Below are 24,891 nucleotides of genomic sequence, written 5' to 3' on the forward strand. Positions count from 1 at the left end.
TTTTCATGATTACTTATTTTGTCTATAAAATGAGTCCAAGTGTTTGTTGTTGTTTCATAAACTATTTCACAGAATAAAACAATAAATATAGGTATTGAAACATACAATGTTGTTTACACTTCAACTTCGAATTAAATAAATGGTCCCTCGTTGCCCCCGTTACAAGATTCATTCAGTGCTCAACAGTCAAAAAACTGTCTTGCTACGCAGACTGATCCCCGATTCCCCCCTAGGGGGGAGAAGACCTTCTAGAGCAGTGGTTCTTAACCTGGGTTCGGTGAGTCACTCTCAGGGGTTCGGCAGGGGTCAAGACACACTCAGTATAGCCCGGTTCACACTAGCAATGTCGGGCTGCAACACACAATTTTTCTTCTTTTCGTCACATTGATTTGCAGTAAATATTCATTGAGTTATGTTTTTGTGTGAAATTCATGTTTTGTTGATTTTGTTCTTTGAACACAGTGATTTTGTGTGCAACTGATGCATAGTTACTTTTGTGCACTAACAAAATATATACCTATGTTTTGAAGAAATCATATTTTATTTTTCCAATTACGAAGGGTTCGGCGAATGCGCTGATAAAGCTTGCAGGGTTCAGTACCTCCAATAACGTTAAGAACCCCTGTTCTAGAGGCCTTGGTGAGGTCTGTTCAAGTAGTCGTATGAACCCCAAATTAGTTCTAATATTGTGTTATTTTATATCAATTTTTCAGAATTTATTCATGAAGAAAATGTATTCTAAAAAAAAAAAGACTGTGTCGTTCGGTTAAAAAACGTAAAAGTAATAACTTTTATGTCTAAACACCATTGGTTTGGGGCATGCTGGGTAATTAACATTTGCATACATTTCTGCTTAAGACGTGTGACGTGTTTTAAGAAACCTCCCACGATCACGGAAGCCTCCAGAGTGGAAAAAGTCGAAGCGAGTAGAAAAAACAGTCCGGCCACATTTTGATTTTTCAGGTACTAATATACTACACACAAGGATCTATCATACTTTATTAGACTTATAAACGATCTAGTGAAATGTTACGGCCGCGAGCGAAAGTGACGGCGAGGTTACAGGGTTTATGTAATTACATAAGCTTAACGGTAAGCAAGGCTTTACTGTATTTCAGCAATTTAAATGAAGTTAATCAACGTTGTGGTTCTGGAGATTCTTTAGGAAATGTCACTTGACTTATATTCCTCTTTCCTTGTCCGATAATGGACGCCGTGGGGTAAAAAGGTTAACCTCAACTAAGGGATATAGGCCATGACTTAGTCAGTAACGTAAAGGAGCATTTCAACATTTTTTTAGAAATCACTAAACACATCTTATTAAGTATATTATGGCTCTTACATTTCCAGCCCCTAACTGCATATGCTGGCTGCAAAACAATTACCAAATATGAATTACAAAGATACATAAAATATTAAACATGCATCCATAACAATGATTATATCATGTGCAAAAGGTAAATACACTTTATACAGTCTTTTATTCACTTTTGAGGTCCAATTCGTTAGTTTGTTTATGGGTCTGGTCAGTGTGGTTTTTCTGGTTTTCACACCAACTCATCTGACTGTTCCAGTAGAGTCTGGCAGTGGCGGCCATCAGGGCCTGCTAAGCCTTCTCTGCTACAGAATCACAAAGTTTACATTTTAATTTTTTTTTTTCTCTTTTTTTTTTTCTCTTTTTTTCTTTTTATATATATATATATATATATATATATATATATATATATATATATATATATATATATATATATATATATATATCTTTCCCTATTAGCTTATTTTCTCATTGCACACCTCCTGTGTTCCTCTGTTGCCTTCAGCCTCCTGCATGGCGCTGTGAGGCCGCTGGTTAACAGCGCTCATCCAATCACATTTCACTTCTGTTTCTCTATGGACGCGAGAGCTGATTAAACTATATGAGAAGGCCTGCTAGCATCTGTTTTGCCACAGGGCCGTGTGACCATTAACGTGCGCTGTGATTGGTCAGTGTGTCAGTACCCTGGACCTGAAGCGCACCGATAAACTGTACAACGGCGTCACTGAACTTAATTTTAAGGAGAGCGGATGGACTTTGTCTTTAATGAACAGCATCTGGTATGTTCATGCTTTTTGTGTTTTTTCATCTGCGGTGGCGTTGTGTCCATGGTGCTGTTTTTAGGGTTGGGCTGTCAGGTGGGTCAGTCAGGAGGCACGACATCGCCAAGGCGAGGTTGGAGGTGTCCGACCGAGAGGCGCTGCGTAACTGTAAATTGCTCGGCGGGGGTATCCGCTGGTGATTGAAGCTTCGTGGGTCGGTCCACGCGCCCCGTGTGAGCTCTCCCCAAGCCCAGAGCGGCGCTCCGTAAAGATAAGATAAGATAATCCTTTATTAGTCCCGCAGTGGGGAAATTGCAGGATTACAGCAGGCTTGCATTGAACAGACACATGGTAAAAACAATCAAGTAATATAAATAAAATAACAATAAACAGTAGTAAAAAACAGAGAAGAATACAGAAGCAATTTTGAATTAAATTAAATATACAGACAGGATAAAAAGTATATACAAGTACTTCAATGTATTTATATTACACCAGATGAGTGCAATCAAAGTGTCCAAGTGTCCAAAGTGATTAAAGTGAAGTGTTAGTGGTTTACTGAGAGCTCAGTGTGTTGTGCAGCCTGACAGCAGTGGGAAGGAAGGACTTTCGGTTCCTCTCCCTCAGGCACTGGGGTGAATCAGCCGGTGACTGAAGGAGCTGTGCAGCGCTGCAGAGTGTCCTGCATGGGGTGGGAGGCGTGGTTCATCATGGATGATAGCGACAAACTCATGCAGTAGTGTCCATCGACCCACTTTGCTGACCCTGTAACTAGGTGCATGAATGGTTGATCCTTTTGGGACATTTCATCCCTCTCTTCACAGCTTCTTTCTGGGAAATCTGCATTGTACTGCTTCACTAGCAATTGTTCTATTTCCACCACTGAGATGTGATTAGCAGTGTAGCTTTGCAGTTTACCGCTGGCTGTCCTAGGGTTTTCACCCTTTCTGAGAGGTCCATTTATCAACCATCCAAGGGCGGGTTTGACAGCATATGGTCCCTGACCTTCACTGTTTATGACCCGCCATGGCTCAATTTTTTTGGGATGTTGGCACCTATAAACAGACCGACTTCTGCTTCACTGCGAGGGAGATGCACGCCTTTCAGGTAAGGCCAGTGAGAAATATCTTCCTGTTGTGGAATGTTTTATTTCTTTACTGGGATGTGGCTGTGTGTAAAACCTTTGGCAGTTCAATGTATGTGTTTTCTTCAATACCACATTCTAGGTCTAAAAGAACACAACTATTCATTAATTTGTGACTGTTCAACTTGTCTTGACCCATTGTGTCGAGAAGAAACTGGGTGCGCTTTCCTTCAAGGTTTAGTGTTTTCTGTAGTGTTTTGTTGTTGGACTTCTGTGCTAGCCACAGTTTGTCCATAACAAACACCATGTTCGAGCATAAGGTGGCTCATAAGTGTACCTGGTACCAGAACACCTTAGGCCGGAGATCAATGATCGACTTTGTAGTCGTATCATCTGATCTGTGGCCGTATGTCTTGGACACTCGGGTGAAGAGAGGAGCAGAGCTGTCAACTGATCACCACCTGGTGGTGAGTTGGATCAGATGGCGGGGGAGTCGGCTAGAAAGACCTGGCAAGCCCAAACGTGTAGTGAGGGTGAACTGGGAACGTCTGGCGGAGGATCCTGTCCGGGAGGTCTTCAACTCCCACCTCCGGAAGAACTTCTCACAAATCCCGAGGGAGGCTGGGGACATGGAACCCGAGTGGACCATGTTCAAAGCATGTTTGAAGCAGCTGACGGGTACGGGCTGCAGCTGCGATGGTCGCGGATGCTAAAACTCGGGCATGGGAGGAGTTCGGGGAGGCCATGGAGAAGGACTTTCGGTTGGCCTCAAGGAAGTTCTGGCAAACCATCCGACGGCTCAGGAAGGGAAAGCAGGGCCTACCCCAGGCTGTTCTCAGCAGGGGGGGGGGGGGGGGACTGCTGACCCGGACTGGGGACATCGTCGGGCATCGTCAGAGCACTTTGAGGAACTCCTAAACCCGGCTAACATGTCCCCCGGAGAGGGGGCAGCGCCGGAAGTCTTTGGGGTGGTTTCTCCCATATCCCTGGCAGAGGTCGCTAAGGTAGTCAAAAAGCTCCTTGGTGGCAAGGCGCCAGGGGTGGATGAGATCCGCCCTGAGATGCTGAAAGCGCTGGACATTGTTGGGCTGTCTTGGTTGACACGCCTTTTCAGTGTCGCATGGGGGTCGGGAACAGTGCCCATGGACTGGCAGACCGGGGTGGTGGTTCCCATCTTCAAGAAGGGGGACCGGAGAGTGTGCTCAAACTATCGTGGCATCACACTGCTCAGCCTCCCGGGAAAAGCTTATGCCAGGGTGCTGGAAAGGAGGCTCCGACCGCTTGTCGAACCTCAGATTCAAGACGAGCAGTGCGGATTCCGTCCCGGTCGTGGAACAGTGGACCAGCTCTTTACCCTTGCAAGACTACTGGAGGGGTCCTGGGAGTTTGCCCAACCAGTCTACATGTGCTTTGTGGACTTGGAGAAGGCTTTCGACCGGGTCCCTCTGGGGTTTTTGTGGGGGGTGCTGCGGGAGTATGGGGTGCCGGACCCGTTGGCACGGGATATCCGGTCTTTGTACGCCTGCAGTAGAAGCTATGTTCGTATCCTCGGTAATAAGTCAGACACGTTCCCGGTGGGTGTTGGCCTCCGCCATGGCTGCCCTTTATCACCGGTCCTGTTCGTGACCTTCATGGACAGGATATCTAGGCGCAGCCAGGGGGCGTAGAGGATCCGGTTCGGGAGTCTTGGGATCGCCTCTCTGCTGTTCACGGATGATGTGGTCCTGTTTGCCTCCTCGGACTGTGACCTCCAGCATTCACTGGGGCGTTTTGCAGCCGAGTGTGAAGCGGCGGGGATGAGAGTTAGCGCCTCCAAATCTGAGGCCATGGTGCTCTGCCGGAAACCGGTGGATTGCTCCCTCCAGGTGGGGACAAACTGCCTACCCCAAGCGAAGGAGTTCAAGTATCTCGGGGTCTTGTTCACGAGTGAGGGTAAGGTGGAGCGGGAGATCGACAGACGGATCGGTGCGGCTGCAGCAATAAAACAGGCGCTGTACCGGTCCGTCCTGGTGAAGAGGGAGCTGAGCCGGAAGGCGAAGCTCTCCATTTACTGGTCGGTCTATGTTCCAACCCTCACCTATGGTCACGAACTCTGGGTCGTGACCGAAAGAACGAGATCTCGAATACAAGCGGCCGAAATGAGCTTCCTCCGCAGGGTGGCCGGGCTCACCCTTAGAGATAGGGTAAGGAGCTCGGACATCAGGAGGGAGCTTGGAGTCGAGTCGCTGCTCCTTCGTGTCGAAAGGAGTCAGCTGAGGTGGTTCGGGCATCTAGTCAGGATGCCTCCTGGACGCCTCCCATTAGAGGTTTTCCAGGCACGTCCAACTGGTAGGAGACCCCGGGGAAGACCGAGGACACGCTGGAGGGATTATATCTCCCGGCTGGCCTTGGAAAGCCTCGGGATCCCCCAGAATGAACTGGAAAGTGTTGCGGGTGAGAGGGAAGCCTGGGTCGGCCTGCTGAAGCTGCTGCCACCGCGACCCGACCCCGGATAAGCGGCTGATAATGGATGGATGGATGGATCTTCATGAATATCATCCACAGTAATTTACGTCATCTATTATGAAGGCGAAACGCGTAATAAGTATTCAGAGACAGTAACTCCATTTTAAAAGGTTTACTCAACAAAAATAAAGTTACAAGATTCATTCAGTGCTCAACTTGGCATAATGGTCAAAAAACTAACCCTAACCTCAACTGAGGGATACGGGCTCAGTTCCTGTTTTCGAAACAAGCCCGCAACACACTCAGTATCCAGACCCTGGACCTAAGACCGATAATTATCAAATGTTGACAGAGCGCTTATATTTTAACCGACGCAACTTTTCCAGCCTTTACGCCGATCGTTCAGCGGTCCAGGAAAAACGCTGATCAATTACATGTGTAGCAGAGGGTTTATCTTGCGCCTATACTGTTTGGTCGGCGGTGAGGAATGGAGTGACTTCTCTTGCAACGCTATTGAAGATTGACACTTTCACGGTGAAGAGAGGATCTGCACAGCGGTCCTTCAGAGCCTCAAATGACTGTCTTTGGATTGGGTAGTTCACCTTTTCCTACCATCTCAATGTAGGCTTTTACGTGCGGCCAGAGCAGCATTCCTCGTTCCGACACGTCGACATTTTCGATCCATCGGTGTTTACAAAATCAAAGCATGTTAGTGCTGCAACCAGTTGCCGTCACAAAATCTTCGTGACCAGCAGGGCAGTCATGGAACTGCCAGTAAATGCTGGAGAGTGCGTGTTCAACTTCCCAACCTGTAGATTTGCACCGATCTCTGAATGCGTTGTGGAGTATATGCAACCCACATGAACCAATGTTGACAAGCGACTTTCCCACATACTTTTGCACACTCTTCTGAAGTATTTCACACTTTCCAATTCACATTCGGGCCGTCCATAGAGATTTGGATAAGGTTGTTGACTCCAATCTCTGACAGCAGGTTGGTCATTTTCCCAACGACATCAAGGGCAGTTGAATGGCCCATGAACTCAGAGCCGATGTATTTAGTCTTCACCATCCCATAGCCTCACGTGCACATCCATCTGTTTTGTTGATTTTGTTCTTTGAACACAGTGATTTTGTGTGCAACTGATGCATAGTTACTTTTGTGCACTAACAAAATATATACCTATGTTTTGAAGAAATCATATTTTATTTTTCCAATTACGAAGGGTTCGGCGAATGCGCTGATAAAGCTTGCAGGGTTCAGTACCTCCAATAACGTTAAGAACCCCTGTTCTAGAGGCCTTGGTGAGGTCTGTTCAAGTAGTCGTATGAACCCCAAATTAGTTCTAATATTGTGTTATTTTATATCAATTTTTCAGAATTTATTTATGAAGAAAATGTATTCTAAAAAAAAAAAGACTGTGTCGTTCGGTTAAAAAGCGTAAAAGTAATAACTTTTATGTCTAAACACCATTGGTTTGGGGCATGCTGGGTAATTAACATTTGCATACATTTCTGCTTAAGACGTGTGACGTGAAAGCTGATAAAGCGCTGATAAAGTGATTTTGTGTGCAACTGATGCATAGTTACTTTTGTGCACTAACAAAATATATACCTATGTTTTGAAGAAATCATATTTTATTTGTAATAGGTGTAATAGTGGTTCAGGCTTTCATCAAAGGAAATGACAGAGGCCCTTTGCGTCAACACGTTGGACAACGTGAGACTCTTAAAGTGGGGAGCGAGCCCGAACGAGCAGAGATAAGAACATTTGCTTTCGCCACAAGCAAATTGTGCCGCAATCTGTCTGTCGGGGAACATCCGGCGAAATAGCATACTGGCATCTTCGGATGATCTAAAAGAAAAATGTGAATTGGCAACCTTCAGTGCCCACATTACCTCCGCAGTAAGGACTTTATTTTTCGTTACAGCGCCATCGGTTAGCTTGTTAGCCGAAGCGAGCAGCACGCTCGGCATAGCCGTTGCCCTGATGCTATCACAGTAGCTCAGGGAAGCGGTCGGCTTGTCACCTGTTAAGGTGCGTTCACTCGCAGCGCGAATCATTCGCTCTGCGAGTATGAGAGCGTATGTCTGCTTATATCTTTCTTTTAAAAGCATATTAATTATTTCAAACTCAGCGTAAATATCAACATGAACACATGAATATAACACATTTACATGACTTTTCCAAAACCTATGGGATTTCATTTTTTTCCATGACTTTTCCAGGCCTGGAAATGACCATTTTAAAATTCCATGACTTTTCCTGGTGTTTCATTTCTTTGTTATTTTCTTCTGTTTTAAGTTTGATCTTTGATAGAGTAATATGGGTTTCTTAACCCTAAATTAAATGGATTTATGTCATAACAGACATTTGCTCACATATATTTTTACATTGATATGTACAATATTTTTACACTTGAATATATGAAATACAAAGACAGTTATTTAACAATATGTTCGGTAGTAGTTACATGTATAGTGTTACAGTTACAACCAGCCCTTTGAGGAACCATGATGCTGATGGGGTGAAAATGAGTTTGACACCCCTGATCTAAATCATACAAGGGAATGTAGAATGATGTATTCCTGTCTAAGGTGTTTTTCTTCGCTAACCTTCTGAGTTGGTTAAATACTAAACCTTTGCATGAGCCTGCATTGTGTCCCCTTTCTAGCTCGTTCCACAAGCTTTTTGTTTGACCGTTCTCGGCTGTTTAGAAAAGGAACACCCTCCAACCCCAACCCCCATTTGGTTTTGAAATCTTTGTTGCACTGTACATGGCCAGCCTTTGTGGCCACAGAGCACAATGTCAGGTCCAGATAGACGGGCTCAATATGTGTGGTCAGGCTATTCGCTCTGACTCCACTCAACAGGATTCAAGATTAAACAGCCATGATCACTGCATGGCTGCTTTGTGAGGATTTATTGTGTCAAGTTTACATTAAGGTGAGTTCAACTTCAGTTGCCCTTCATTTGTATACGTTGTCCTACTTGTCTTTGTCTAACTGTCTGAGAAGGAATAAGAATGGAAATGCGTAACAAATTCACACATCTTCATAGATGCACATGAGTATTTGGCTTTAGCGATTCTTGTGGACAGAAAAACATCCTCAGTAATCTTTCTGGAATTCTGGGAACTTGAAGTTAAGTTTTTATGCTTTTGAAATATTTGTTATGTAAGCTTTAGCTTTACATAACAAGTATTTCAAAAGTAGATACAAATATGTTTTTGATCAAGATTTTGAAAATAACGAAATATGTAAATAAATGATTACAAGTCCCTCACATTTCAAGATGTAATTCCCGCTAAGATTAATAAAAGTATTAAATCTCATCTATAAGAACAATTCATGGAAACTGTGAAATGTTTTAAATTGAATTCCAACAAAAAATATAACAGAACAGTTTGACAAAAGAAATACAAAGCTTGGAAGTTGAGTTGAACCCAGTTTGGTTTGTAATTATCTCTGCTCCATTTAGCTTCCATCTAATCAGTAGTGAAAGATAAAAGGGACAATAGAATTGATCAAATCACCAATCTTCATCATTTAGTCTTAGTCTTGTGTTTAGTAACGTGGTTGAGGACCAACAGTTGATGCCATGTGATTGCTCACAATCCACACCTTAGTTTCTGTTGGAGTACGCCAACTCGCTTCTCAACCAGGATATGATGAATACTATTATGCAAATATTTCTTTAATGGTTTTATTACCGGAGTCAGCCGGTAGCTAAGGTGGCAGAATGGCGCTCTGCTACTCTACATTCATAATAATGCATGCATGATTGATATCAATTAAACTGGTTTACACTGGGATGGTGGCATGCCATTCTTTCTGCTTCCAAAAAGGGTACTGATGTACATTGCTGTCCCATTGTTAATAACATTGTTGACATCATCTTTTACTTTCTAAGGCAATGCCATGGGTGACTGGTCCATACTTGGTCGATTCCTGTCTGAGGTCCAAAATCACTCTACAGTGATCGGCAAGATCTGGCTCACCATGCTGCTTATTTTCCGGATCCTGCTGGTGGCCTTGGTGGGTGACGCTGTCTACAGCGATGAGCAGTCCAAGTTCACCTGCAACACACAGCAGCCTGGATGCAACAACGTCTGTTATGACACCTTTGCTCCTGTTTCGCATCTTCGCTTTTGGGTCTTCCAAATTGTGCTGGTGTCTACCCCATCCATCTTCTACATCGTTTTTGTTCTGCATAAGATTGCTAAGGATGAAAAGTTGGATGGCCAAAAGGCCCAGAGGCCCCCCCGACAGAAACGTGGGAACATGAAAAAGGATGGCATGGAGGCCCTGAGGGTCGACATGCCCATCCCTCATTTCAGGGAGAAATGTGATGTGAGGGAGAGGGAAGGAGTAGAACCAATCTCTCTGGAAGAAGATTGTGGCAAAGTAGGAGAGGACCCTACCCAGCAGTCCAACCAGGTTCTGCTCATCTACATTCTTCATGTGTTACTACGATCTGTCATGGAGATGACCTTTCTGGTGGGCCAGTACTTCTTGTTCGGGTTCGAGGTGCCTCAACTGTACCGCTGTGAGACCTACCCTTGCCCCACTCGTACAGACTGCTTTGTGTCACGTGCCACTGAGAAAACCATCTTCTTGAACTTCATGTTCAGCATCAGCTTGGGCTGCTTTGTGCTCAACATCGCAGAGCTCCACTACCTGGGCTGGGTCTACATTTTCCGTATCCTCTGCTCAGCCTGCTCCACCTGCTGCAGTCATGAGAGGGACACAGTCAGACGGTACTCAAACCACAACCCCCTCCTGCTGCAGCTAAGGCATCCTCTGAGGGGCCAGTTGGTTCTGCAGAACCCAGCAGCCCTGGCCCCAGGGAACACTGGGGGTCTGCTCACACATGCCCCGGCTATCTCCCTTGAGACAGACTCAACAGTGGAATGCACCTCCAAGAGAAGTCCCGAGAGCAGCGTCAAGGTCAAGCTGGCCAACATGGCCAGGCTGGGACGGACAAAGAAGTCTTGGCTATGACTGCTATTTTACTGTAATGCCATTCAATCTGTGAAAACAGGCTGAGAAAGAAGCCTCACAGGCCTGGAATGTACTTTTAATTTAGACGTAGGGTCAGTTTCATACATTCGCAGAAGACTTACTCTCATAGTTTACTGTTAGTATAAAATAAATCAATTTGATGTTTTGTACTGATGAGAAACAATGCGATGATTGTGTTGAATGCCAAATAAACTTCACATGATCCAAAAGAATACTTCAGGGAGAGGAAACTCTAGAGCTCTGATTTTCATTTTGCCATTACAGTTTGTTTGGCAATTGTTGTAACTTCCCAAAACCGACAATCCGACATCCATACATACTTCATGCAGCAATTTTCAGAGGAAAATGGGCTGAGGAAAATTCTCTTTCAGCAAATGTTTCCATTCTTTACACTCCAGGTGTGACTGAAAATATCTTTTATTATATTTAAAGGATTGTCGGGTTCCCCCTCACGATAGGGAGACCAAGCCCGGTGCCCTCATAGGACCTTTTTTGAGAAAAGATATGAGCAGAAGTGAACGGCGTGACAAATATATATTTTTGTTAAAGGTGTAAGATCTGAGATTGTGAGCCTTTGGATTGTCTGAACAGCTGCTATCAGCTGTAGCCGCCAGAAGAGAGCAGTGCAGACCGGTGTGGAGCGCCCTCATGCACTACAAGCACTCTGCCGGCTGACTGTGAATAAAGCAAAGAAAAGCTCATCAATCATTTATTGTCAAATCACCCATGCAACGAAATTACTCAAATATTAAAATGTTGTTCTAAACATTTAGTCATTGTTTTGTTTTGCAGCTTGACCAGCTGCATTTCTAATAATCATTGCATTGTGGGACAATAGTGTACATCAAAGCAATTTATTTATTTTTGTTTTTCAGTCTGAACTGAAGAACACTGAACCAAACATTTAAAACAAGGTTTCACTATCTCGCTTTCTGAGGATTCAGGGATTTAAATGTGTGCTGAGTTTGTTCGGTTGTGCCAGGCGCTGCTCTTGTTTAAGTTGAGTTTTAGGACAGACGTATGTGGCACATGAATCATTTATTCACTTCTATTTCTTTACCAGCATTAACTAATATATTGGCTTGTATTAACCAAAATGTTCCTAGATATTAATCAATTCCATTGATACTAGTGCATTTAAGAATGTTAAACTACTTTTTTTGAATCGTTTAGTGTTGCGATTATGGAGACAATTAATTTACAGACAAAACTAATTATTTTCTTGTGATAATGAGGATATATCTGCTCAGTATATTTGTACTATCAACCTTCCATTTTTTCATAGAAAAGTGATTTATATGTCTAGTAACCAATAACTTGAAAAAGCTTCAGTCCGTTTCAAGCATCAGTAACCCTTTCACCATCTACTGCATCTGTTGCGTTAATTACTGCCACAACAACGTAATAGAGCGATGACAGGGCCTTTGACCAAAGATGACGTGTCTAGAGAGCTTATGATTAGGCTGCTAAGTTAGCATGACATTAGAAAAAGGATGGGTCATTTAGCATTACATATGACTGTGCAACTTTGTATTTACAAGCAACACCCCCCGCTTGTCCCATGCTCCCAGTCAGTCTCCCTCCTCCTCATGTGCCTGTCTTTCTGACCTTTTCTTTCTTTTTGCCTTCTCTTCCAGACCCGTCATTGGCTAAAACTTTTACAAGCAAGTTAGCGCTGATCAAATTGAACTGTAACACATAAACCACCGTTTTACAAAGTTCTTAAACAACAACAAATAAAATAACACCCTTCAGAAAACAAAAGACTGCATTACAATTTCTTTAAATTTTTGTTTTACAGATAAAGTTAGTTTTAAATGCATTACAGATAAACATTTGATATAATAATACCACAGCACAGGCCAAACAAATACATTGTCTTTTTAAACCTGATAAGTGGAACTAATACGATTTTCAATATGGCGTGCAGCAAACACGTCACATTTTATGAAACATCTGGCAGCGCATAACATCCTCTTGAAAGCAGAGGCATCCCCGTGCCGACTGCCTGCGTGAGCCCAAGCCAAGCTCACCAGCGGCAGTGTGGACCTCCCCGGCCTCGGCCCTGGGGAGACTGGCCCCTGAGAAGGTGGAGACCGATGCTCCTAGCTCCTAGCTAACGGTAGGCTACGAGCCGGCATCATAGCAAGTCAGTGTAATGTTAATGAAACTAGTGATGGCAGTGCAGTGATGCTTCGGTTGCCTGTAAAATATTTAACATTATTTAATAATTTGTAATTTACATTACATTTATTTTTGGAAGTGAACAAGTGAATACTTCTTGGCAAAGAAGGCTCATTGAACAAAAGGCAAGGTGGAGGAACTCCAGAGGTCTGTGACCACATGTGTGGTCGAGGGACTGCATTCTTTTTCCACTCCATGGTTCAGGTAAAAAAAAAAAAAAAGTGATGTGAAAACAATATTTATAAAATCTTTCCACAAAAAAAAAATATCGTCAAATGTATTTTCTACATAGAGAGATGACAACTGCCCTCAATCCTCATCAGACACTACATAGTTTGTCATGTTTTCATTGCAGGATGAAGACATTCAGAAGGAGGCAACGTTGATGGGCCCTCGCTTCAAGGGCAGACTGTGTGTGCTGTTGCTGGGGCAGGTTGGAAAGAGCAGCAGTTGGCAGTGCAACAGAACAGGTATTTTATGCTCATCCTTGTTTCCCACGTGTTAACCATGTTACAATTTCTATAATGAAGGATTGCTATTTATATGTGAAACATTGTGTTTCACATATAACAACCAAGCTTCCAATGGAGGGCTTCAGGACAATGAGGAAGATGGATCGGATGACCATGAGGACAAGGCAGAGGAACATGTACCGGTAAGTCCATAATCGTGAAACATCTCAAATGAATGCATTTCTTTTGAAGAATGTTTGTCTAAACACGACTTGTATGTATTTTTAAGGTCTAGAGAAGCTGTTCGAGGATGAGGTCAGCTTCTTCAGGCAACGACCACTAAAGGCAGTGCACTCTCCATCGCTGAACAGGTCCAGAAAGAGATAGAGAGCTACAAAGATCTGCCTTCAATCCCATCAGGACAAGACCCTGCAGCCTGGTGGTGGATGAAGCAGGACAGCCTCCCCATATTGACTGCACTTTCAGACACATACCTGTGTGTACAGGCCTCATTGGTACTATCTGAGAGGGTGTTCTCCTGTGCAGGACATGCAATTAGTCAGGAGAGGTGTCATATTTTACCAGAGAAGGCGAGAGATGAGCTCAGTGTATCCTAAGATGTCCCCCAGCAGTTGAGGCATCATGAACATCATGCTGTATTGAAGAAGACATGAAACTAGAGATTGAGTCATTTATATAGACTTATATACAATCAGACTTGTTTTTGCAACCAGAGGAGAATGCATGTTTAGTCCTCTGGTCACCGCCAGCCTCTTCACGTTTCTAACCGGTTCTCCCCACTCAGCGGCACTGAGAAACCAACCTTGGTATCGACAGCTCCATTGTCAGAAACGTGAAGGTCGCGAAGCCGGGGACCACAGTCAGATGTATTTCTGGGGCCAGAACGGGGGATGTTGAGTCCTATTTAAAACTGTTGGCTAAAGACAAACGTAAATACAGTAAGATTGTAATACACGTCGGCGGTAATGACACCCGACTTCACCAGTCGGAGGTCACTAAAATTAACGTGGAGTCGGTGTGTGCTTACGCCAAAACAATGGCGGACTCCGTAGTTTTCTCTGGCCCGCTCCCAAACACGGTGACTGATGAGATGTATAGCCGCTTGTCAACTTTCCACCGTTGGTTGTCACGTGGTGTCCAGCAAACAATGTGGGCTTCGTAGATAACTGGCGGTCTTTCCGGGGGAAACCCAGGTCTGATTAGGGGTGACGGCATCCATCCCACTTTGGATGGAGCGGATCTCCTTTCTGCAAATATGACCAAGTTTATTGGTCGACTTGGTACATGACAGACCAGGAAGCAGAAGCAGAGTTGTAGTCCGTTTCTCAATACCAAGTATGCTAAGTACAGACTTGTGTATTTTGGAGTTTGGACTTGTGAGTCCAGACTCTCAAAGACAGGAGAACGCAGGACGTCTTTCTGCAGTTGGATCAGCAGCTGACTGATGACGTCACCACCTCAGCTGTTGTTGTCATGAGTTTACTCTGTAAAGTATTTTTACAGTGAAACAAAATATGACAACCCTGCTTTTTTTGCACTGGTTTCACAGACACACATATAATTGTATATATATATTATCTTTATAAATATGCATTATATATATATATATATATATATATATATATATACATATACATATATATATATATATATATATATATATATATATATATATATATGTATATGTATATATACATATACATGTATATATATATATATATATATATATATATATACATATATATATATGTATATATATATATATATATATATATATATATATATATATATATATATGTATCTATGTATGTATGTATATGTATATATATATATATATATATATATATATATATATATATATATATATATATACACACTCTTATAAAAAGTAATAAGACACCGCTGTAGTTCAAAGTAAAAGTTCAATTTAAATCTTAAGTTATAAATCTTAACCTTTCCCTCAGTCAAACTGATGTAACGTTACTGTGAATAAATAATACACTAATAAAGATTGCTCGTTAGATCCTCAAAACAGAATTATATCTCATGTTTAACCGCTACGGAGAAATCGGAGCGGATCAGTGAAAAAAGTCAGCAGAGCGCTGACGGCCCGGGTCCCATGTTGTGACTCAACAACGGTAGTATTCAGAGAACACCAACTTTCAGTTGTGAGTTTTCTCATCTGCCATTGTTCCCTGTTTGCTGGTGCGAAATGCATTCTGGGATATTGGCTCTCTCAAGTACGCTCAAGTCTGCTCTGATGCATCCCCAGGAAAATGGGCGGATCAAGTCACATTTTCACCGTGCTTGGCGAAAAGCGGACTTTTGAATGCAACAGTACTTGGGCCGCGACTGATGACGTAACACAAGTACAGAGAAGAACGCATATTGAGAAACAGCCGTAGTCTTACACCCTTCTCTGCATTTCCTTTAGGGCAGCTGCCCACCTTTAACTTTATAGAGACTGTGTCTGTCCCACGACATATGAACTCTGGCAAACTACTTGATAAAGTCATGAGACCGTTTGTGTTTGAAGAACATGCAGTTCCTTGTTATCATGTGACCATGCAAGCCAATATAAAGACGTCATGGGGGATAAGGCCAAAAGACGTCATGGGGGACTATGTGATTGTTTATCCTAAAGTATTTAAGAAACAACTCTCTGCTCCTTCATGAAGCATCTTGGGATATGCGGTTAGTTAAGCCTTACGTCTGTCTCCTTCCTTGCAACCAATAAATGTCCTGATCAATGATTTTACCACCAGGTGTCGGGTATATTTTTTTTAAGTCATATTAATACTCGCATTCCTCGAGCACCGGCCCGAGGAGGTGGAGTAGCTGCCATCTTTGACTCAGGCTTATTAAAACCTGTTAGTGTTCCTGTCAAATTTGCCAAAAACGCCTATCCAAGGCATACCAAAAGTAAATTGCAAGCTGTACTTAAACCATTAATGGTCCTAAACCTGGATTGAACTGCAACTCATTTGAAAGCCTTGTTCTTAGTCTTTCACATCCAACCTGGAAAACAGTACAGCCGATTCTGTTTGTTGTGGTATACCGAGCACCAGGAACTTACTCAGAATTTATTTCTTTTTGTCAAGTTTGGTCCTTAAAACTGATATTATTATTGTAGGGGATTTTAATATTCATGTGGATGTCAGCAATGATAGCCTTAGTGTTGCATTTATCTCATTGTTGGATTCGATTGGCTTCTGTCAGAGAGTACAGGAACCGACTCACTGTTTTAACCACACCCTCACCTTGTTCTTACATATGACATTAACATAGAGCATTTAGTAGTGTTTCCACAGAACCCTCTTTTATCAGACCATTGCCTTATAACTTTTGAGTTTATACTACCGGATTGTACAGCGTTAGGCAAGAGTTTTTACACCAGATGTCTAACTGACGGTGCTGTTGCTAGATTTAAGGAAGCAATTCCTTCTGTATTTGATTCATTACCATGTCTCAATATAACAGAGGACTCCTGTGCTAACTTTACTCCCTCCCAGATTGATCAGTCGATGGTGCTACTGGCTCATTGAGAGTGACACTGGACTCGATAGCCCCTCTAAAAAAGAGGATCATTAAGCAAAGGAGGCTCGCTCCATGGTATAACCCTCAGACCCGCATATTGAAGCAAGCATCACGGAAGCTTGAGGGCATATAGTGTTCCAACGGTCTGGAGGAGTCCCAGTTGGTTTGGCGGGATAGTCTGAGAACATATAAGAAGGCCCTCCGTAATGCCAGAGGAGCCTACTGCTCATCACTAATAGAGAAAAATATGATGGCATGATCACCAGGCCCGTAAAGATTACCCCCGCAGCCCCCGCAGCAGGGGGGGGGGGGGGCTCGCAGGGACAGGGGGCCTTGCGTGGCAATTATTATTATTTTTTTTTTTTCCAAACTTTCCGCGACGCAAGTAACGTTCCACAAAATCGCTCGTAACTATCCTTTAAAACAACAGATTTCAATAATAAACACATCTCCGTGACCGTGCGTGCGAGTCGAACAGCGCCAGCTGTAACTTTAGTAAGTAACTTTAAATTCCGTCAACCGTCGGAGATTTTTTTATTTTACATTTCTGGGTCCAGCATTTCCTCTGTCAAATGGACGATCTTTGATCCACCTCAGACGGCACATGCGCAGTCTACTGAAGAGAATGCACCCGGGCTGGCTTCTGGGAAATGTAGTTTTCTTATAGAACTTTGACGTTTTTCATTTTTGAACCGATTTACACAGTTTTTCCCCTGAAAAGCCTTCAAATTACCCCAACACTTTGTTTTTGTGTGGTTTCATTGCATATTCGGGTTATTTAGGCTCTGTTCTTTCTAACAAGGGGTGTTATTAGTATGTGAGACCTTGGTAAGGGTCTGAAACACACATTTTGAACATGTCGGAAACCGCTCGAAAAGCATTTTTCTGCCATTCTTAATTAGATCATGCTGGATGTTCATAGTTATGATAAAAATGTTATAAAAGTATTTTTTTTAAATATACATTTTCTTCACAAGAAAATTCTGAAAAAAATGATATAAAATAATACAAGTATTAGAACTCATTTGTGGTTCATACGACCATTTGAAAACTTAATCTTGAGACGCTCCCCCAGTACCGGGGGAATAAGTATTCACAGTTTGCTATTTGACAGTTGACAGTTGCTATGTGAACGATGCCTGGTTTGTGTACGTTCCAAACTTCCTTTGCTTCCCGATCTCTGTGGCCGTCAAAATAAAAGTCCCATTCACCGTTGACACTTAAATCATATTCTGTGACAGAGGATAAGGGAGAGTCAGACGTGCGCCAAGGTTCTGCAACTCCAGCGAAGTCAGGCTGCAGTGAAGAGCCAGGCTCCAGTGAGGAGGCCTCGGGTAGCCGTGCGACAGAGTCAGATGAAACTTCTAATACTACACTTTACCCTGGTGACCGGGCACATTTCCCGGTGGATATTACTGAAGCTGACATAAAAAAGTTCATTTTAAGGCAGGGACCATGTAAATGTGAAGGTCCGTATCCTAAAGATAAAAAGGGGAGATGTTTTTCTAAAGGTTTGTATCATAGTGTCAAAAAAAGGAACCAAGATACAATGCAAATGGCTGTGTTACTCCCCCAAAATTGACAGAGTACATTGTGAGCCCTGTTGGCTTTTGGGTGAGAGAAGATCTGCATGCCAAAACAGTGCCTGGGCTACGGGAATAAATGATTGGCAAGGACTGTCTAGAAAAATAAAAGAGCACAAACACACTCGCTCACATACCTGTTCATTTATCTTTGGATAATGACCGCCAGACAATACATTATCCCTTACATATGGGGGGGCGGGGCCTCTCAGGATTATTCTACAGGGGGGCCTCATGTGTTTCCGTTATGGCACTGATGATCACGTTATTCAAATTAGACCATGCCAATAAAACAGCATGCTTTTCTTTCTTTTTTTAGGTCACAGGTAAACACTGGTTAAAATAATAGAACATATATGATCATGATATTAAAAATAAATTGCAATTTCAGATTGACTTTTGATAAACATACATTTTAAAGAGCGGATTTCAATGAGCACACCCTGAGATCCGTGCACAGCCGGGTGCAGACACATTTTATTTGCACCATTGAAGCACAGTATACGAATTGAGGAACTCTCGTCCAGGTTTATGAGCAGTGAATTACAGCAGCAAAGATTTAACAAGTGTAACAAGAACGCAAAATCATTTTAGTTCAAAGACAATGTTGTTCTGGACATTGTTTTATGAATGAATACTAAAATCAGAGGCAACCTTCTTCTGCACTGTGTTGTTGTGCCTTCTGCTGCTTGTCCCACAGCAGTGAGGCTCAGTGTGCTCTACTGCCCCCTGGTGGACGAGTCACAGACCTCCTCACCTGGCATCGGTCTTATCCCCAAACAATCAATACATCATCATTTGCAGTCAATATAAATTATGATTTTGGGTCCTGTGCATCACTTGGCCACACATCTTTCCTAATCTTTCTGCTCTGACATCTAAGTGTGATGAGATAAAAAACGATGACTGAAGGCGTTCCTGATGGTGAGATCGCAGACAGCATGTCCTGAGTTGGCGGCTGAATTGAAGCCATTTGTACAGATCATTTCCAGAGGAGCAGGGAGGAAACCACAGCGTCTGGTTGGAGGCTCTCAGCATCACATGGGCCTTGAGCCGCTGAGGTCTGTGGGTGTCTCTGGTGTCTCTGTCGCCTCCTCGCTGTCAGCGCCGACGGACTGCTGCTCCGCCAACATGTCCGTCAGCTTCAGCTCAAGCACTGGATCCCTGGACTCTGCTGACATCTGCAGGACAAAGGCAGTACTGTGATGTATGAACACCAGGTTTCACTTGTCTCTGTATTCTGAGCTGGAGTCAGAGGCTGCGGTGGAAGAGTCCTTTTTGGTTAGGAAGGTTCTAACGGAGTCAAATGACCTGAAGCACATAAGTGGCCACCATGATAAGAGCCGGTCGAATTCTCTAAACGCAAAGGAAAGGAGCTTCATGCTTCCTAACTTAGCTCCTTTAGCATAGGAACCACTGGACCTTCCTTTGTGAAAGGAAAGGAGATAATGCCGACCCACAATTCCTTGCGGCGGCAACATTTAAAGTGACGTATCATTCGGCCGTTCACGAGAACAGACGGGCATGAAGACAAACACAGATCATGTAAATAACCGTAGAAAAAAAACTTACTTTCAATAATCTGTTAAACCGGCTGGAAAACTATGAATGTTACATTGCTGAAAACTGCTGTAAAGTGATAAACTGCTGCAAAGTGATAAACTGCTGCAAAGTGATAAACTGCTGTAAAGTGATAAACTGCTGCAAAGTGATAAACTGCTGCAAAGTGATAAACTGCTGTAAAGTGATAAAACTGCTGTAAAGTGATAAAACTGCTGCAAAGTGATAACCTTGTTAACTGAGTCTTACAGGAAGTGCTCCTCTGCGCCTCAGCACGACGCCCTCAGTGAGCAACGCCTTCCCCGTCTCCTCAAACAGAGCAGACTCCTCCAGCTCACCGTGGCTCTTCAGCTCTGTGTACTTGTCTACAAACCTGCAGGAGCAAATTAAACAGTTAGCAACACGGTCATGGAAATAATTTCTTTTATTTAACTTAGTTGAATAAAGTTTAATTCATTCATTGTCTTTTCAACCCTGCACTTGGTGTGCAAACACTACAGAGTCACACACACAAAACACACAACACACAGCCAAATCATTGAGATCACAACTGACATGTCATATCTGCTCATAAATCACTGCAAACAAAATGATTGTTTTAACATACCTCTGACACGTGGAAACAAAGTGGGTCCTGGACAGATCTAACGGCCGAAGCCCCGCCCCATACTGCACATAGAACTTCCTGAAAGGCAGACGCATTGGCTGAGTGGGGACATCCTATACTAACAAAACATCACAACCACACCGTCATGAAGAGGTCATGTTCCACTAAATTAAATACCAGGGACCAATAACAGCCCACTTAGTCAGTGACTTACGCTCTGACTTCATCCTCCCTGTAGAAGATGTCAGGCACGGCTTCCCGCCTCTTGGTGGAGGGTCTGCTGTGCGGCTTCACGTAGAGCGGGTCCCTCTTGGGGGGGAAAGCCTCATAGACGTCGTACCAGATGGGTTTCTCCAACGGCTTTATGACGCCAGAGCGCATCAGATCTCGAACCCTGTTCATCGTGTCATCACACAAATCATTAAAATGGCCTTTGACAGAAATATGAATTATTGTAAAGCAGAGATTTACACAGATTAATGACATTGCTGGCTTAAACTCAAATATGTATGAAGTTGTACAATGTTGACCTCTTGTGTTTCAGAATTCTTATGCCGTGTTTACACCGGACGCGGCGCGAATTGGCGATTTATTCGCGGGGCGGCGAGATAGACGCGTTTGAGGCGGCGCGAACAGAACGTTTGACCCGGGGAGAACAAAGCAAAGGACACGGCGCAAATTCGCGTGAGTTGAATTCTACCAACTCCGGCGGAGAAATCGCGTGACGCAAAGTTGCGGCAGCCAATCAGCGTTGAGAAGCTCCGCCCTTCATCACCGCCGTCCTGCCGTCTCTGAATGAAATTGCTGCTGCTCCAAAAGAACCAGCGCTGGTAGCGGCTTCATTGAGACGCTGTTGTGGGACTACGGCTAATATTATGAACCCAGACACCATGGAGCTTGATGTTCCGACATATGTGGAATTTACACAAAAAGTATAAAGCAGAACTGGTGGTTATTTCCATGGTGGATGGCATAATCGGTATCGTTTTACGGAGATACGCGAGACGCAGTTCCTGGAGGAGTCGGTGAAATTCACAGAGATGTGTGCGGCTGCGGATGATGTTATGAACCCAAATACCAGGGCGCTTCATGTTCCGACATGTTTGGGACTTCCACAACAAGTATAAAGCAGAACTGGTGGTTATTTATTCCATGGTCGATTGCGGAAATGAAAGCTTCGTCGCTTGTCTCTCACAGAGGCAAGCGACGAAGCTAAGCCACGCCCCTTCGCGCCGCGATTTTTCGCGTTTGGTGTGAACACCCTCGTTTCACTCACGCGAGTAAACTGCCGCGGTGGACGCGGCGCGAATTTTCGCACCGCATCCGGTGTGAACACGGCATTAGAATGAGCAATAACATCACAATAGTCTCATCAGCTTTCTGATGCCGAGCTCAGCTTTGGAGCATTAAGGGCCCTTTTGACAAGTTGGAAGAATTTGAACAATGGTGGAGGAGAAAACACACAACTGAAAGTTGACCTTTTCTAAATACTACTACTGTTGAGTCACGGAATGTCATGAGACACGTTTGTTCTCAGAGTTTATTATTTGTTAACAGGTAACGTTAAAGTTTATAACTTAATATATTAATTTAACATTGAATTACAGCGGTGTCTTTTTACTTTTCACCAAATTGTTTACAATTATATGTGTATCTAAATATATTTTTATATTGTGTGTCTACACACAATACACACAATTTAAAATAGGTTTTAAATAATAATAAATACATTGTAATTTTAAATTAAAACAAAAAAGCAGGGTTGTCATACTTTGTTTGACTGTAAAAATACTTTACAGTGAATAATCAGAGTAAACTCTGATAATATACATCGTTATATTCTGTAGATATTCTTCATTTCATTATTCTTATATCTATTAGAGTTCAGGTTGTGCAAGGTCAGTTTAACAGATACTGTCTGTGAGAAACGTTCTCAAGGTTCCTCAAGGTTCCACGCTCTGCACCACAACACTCACACCTGTTATCAGAATGTTGACATTAGAGAAGCAGACTGGTCGTTGTGTTCCAGCCTTGTGAGAAAAGATGAGGACACGATTCTCCTCCTCTTAGACAAGTTAGAGCCAATTTAATGTTAGATGTTCATGACGGAGAGCCGTGTATTAAAGAGCCGACCTTCCGGCTGTTCGGGGTGTTTTTGGACGGTCAACCGGAGGAAAATGAATTCAGAGAATGAGAGAAGTTGCTTGGCTAAGTTCTTCCGGAGGCTACACCAGGCATCCAATAATTATTACGCGTTAACGTCTCATAACAACAGCTGAGGTGGTGACGTCATCAGTCAGCTGCTGTTCCAACTGCAGAAAGACGTCCTGCTGGTCTTTGAGTCTGGACTCAAGTCCAAACTCAAAAGTACACAGTCCGTATTTAGCGTACTTGGTATTGAGAAACGGCCTACAAGAGACATCGGTCTTGGTCGCATGCTTATGATGTCATCACAACTCGTTTGACCGATCATGTGCTCTTGAACACTGGTCGGTTTGATGTGTTATTAATTTAAGTTTAACCTGAAACATTGAACCTAAACAAATATAACAGTGTTGAAGAGAAACCATGATCATATGGTGGGTTATTTGATAATGATGTGACAATCATAATTTCAAAACATACAGACGTAAATAATAAAAAAATTGATCCTGAGCGTATAAGCAGGACACAGAACAACAGTATAAATACACACACTGTGTATAAATACTCAATGCAGCTTGTTTAACAGGTAAGAGACTACAGAGAAAACATCTCCATTCTGACACTGATGATAACTGTCTTTACTATTAGTTTAACACTATTAAATCAACTGTAAACATTATATGATCATTTTTATCAATATTTGAAGTGGACTTTTATGACAATGTTCGCTAAAACTGTCCGGAACAGAAAACAACTCCGTTCTGATGATCATGATCATGTTTGAGACACAAACTCCATCATAAGTCTCTCCAGCTGTTAAAGTGACTGAAGCTGATCACGTGATCAGATGTGATCAGCTGTCAGTCATCATAAACAGACGTCGCTTCACGTGGCTTCAAAGGAAAGGACGTATCATGTCTCTTAAACATATTTCCTCGTGTCTTCTCTCCTCGCTTGGTTTCCTTGTGTCCTCTCTCCTCGCTTGGTTTCCTTGCGTCTCTCCATGTATCCCTGGTGGAAGGGACTAAGACGCAAGGAAAGGACGCAAGTGAAGGAAACGGGGATGCAGTTTAGAGACTTGGGATGCACCCTTTGACATTAGTCCCGACCACGTGTCTGAAGTCAGTGACACATGAGAATAACGTGCTGACGCCGATGACATAGTGAGGCTGAGCCAAGAGGTCACCGCTGCTGCAGGACAGTCTGATAAGGCGACCGTTAACCGAGCAGCATGACGTGTTCTCAATAACCAACACGTGACGTCAGTGCTGCACGTAGTATGAACGCTTCTGATGGAGCGGTCAACAGGTCAAGGGCGTGGCTAACGTTAGCCACGGCTAGCTGCCCTGCTACCACGTCTCTCTTACCGGGTGAAGACCGTCCCGAACCTCTCCAGTCTGCTGCCGGCCATCGCTGCTGTGTCCTCGACGCGGTACCGCTCTTACAGCGCGTGAGCTAGTCTAGTGCTAACATGTCGGACACTTCCGGTGGGAGCGCCTTCTTCTTCTTTGACGGATTTCCGGCAGAGCAAGTGCTTTGTCGCACACGTCTGCCTCCTCAGGCTGGAAAGGGTGTTGCAGTTCAGACTGGAAGCGTTCAGATGAGACTTCTGCTGCTTTAAGTGTTAGTGAACAACATGTCTCTGCTTCTTTAAGTGTTAGTGAGCAACATGTCTCTGTTTCTATAAGTGTTATTGAGCAACATGTCTCTGTTTCTTTAAGTGTTAGTGAGCAACATATCTCTGTTTCTTTAAGTGTTAGTGAGCAACATATCTCTGTTTCTATAAGTGTTATTGAGCAACATGTCTCTGTTTCTATAAGTGTTAGTGAGCAACATGTCTCTGCTTCTTTAAGTGTTAGTGAGAAACATGTCTCTGCTTCTTTAAGTGTTAGTGAGAAACATGTCTCTGCTTCTTTAAGTGTTAGTGAGCAACATGTCTGTGCTTCTTTAAGTGTTAGTGAGAAACATGTCTCTGCTTCTTTAAGTGTTAGTGAGAAACATGTCTCTGTTTCTTTAAGTGTTATGCCGTGTTCACACCAAAACAGTTGCGAAAATTCGCAACGCTTTTTCGCTTCTATCGCGCCGCTGGTGTTTTTCGCAACCATCGCTGGGGAAAGGGGGCGGGGCTTCAGTCCCTTTTCGCCGCGAAAATCTCCTTCTTCATTTCCGTAA

General features: G+C 43.3%; 2 protein-coding genes across 2 annotated transcripts; one reads left to right on the plus strand and one right to left on the minus strand.

Moving 5' to 3' along the window:
- Positions 1-9,526: 9,526 nt before the first annotated feature.
- LOC306748883 (gap junction delta-2 protein-like) lies at positions 9,527-10,609 on the plus strand (the record flags this gene model as incomplete). The annotated part of the gene is made up of 1 exon (XM_079232114.1): positions 9,527-10,609. The coding sequence occupies one exon, from the start codon at positions 9,527-9,529 to the stop codon at positions 10,607-10,609; it is 1,083 nt and encodes a 360-aa protein (XP_079088240.1).
- Positions 10,610-18,856: 8,247 nt separating this feature from the next.
- Positions 18,857-24,200, minus strand: mrps23 (mitochondrial ribosomal protein S23). Its single transcript, XM_079232212.1, has 5 exons — positions 24,087-24,200; positions 20,789-20,968; positions 20,575-20,652; positions 20,217-20,340; positions 18,857-19,588 (listed from the first exon to the last, which is right to left on the minus strand). Exons 1-5 carry the CDS (start codon positions 24,128-24,130, stop codon positions 19,445-19,447), a joined length of 570 nt encoding a protein of 189 aa, XP_079088338.1. The 5' UTR covers positions 24,131-24,200; the 3' UTR covers positions 18,857-19,444.
- Positions 24,201-24,891: the final 691 nt, after the last annotated feature.

This window comes from Taurulus bubalis (genome assembly GCF_910589615.1).
Source record: "Taurulus bubalis genome assembly, chromosome: 16".
Classification (NCBI taxonomy): Eukaryota; Metazoa; Chordata; class Actinopteri; order Perciformes; family Cottidae; genus Taurulus; species Taurulus bubalis.

Bases quoted from the DNA above. Each gene is read 5' to 3' on its own strand.
- mrps23 (XM_079232212.1), bottom strand. From the start codon at position 24,130: ATGGCCGGCAGCAGACTGGAGAGGTTCGGGACGGTCTTCACCCG. The intron at 20,969-24,086 runs GTAAGAGAGACG...CACGATGAACAG, and splicing joins TTCGGGACGGTCTTCACCCG to GGTTCGAGATCTGATGCGCT. The intron at 19,589-20,216 runs GTAAGACTCAGT...TTTGTCCTGCAG, and splicing joins GGCGCAGAGGAGCACTTCCT to ATGTCAGCAGAGTCCAGGGA.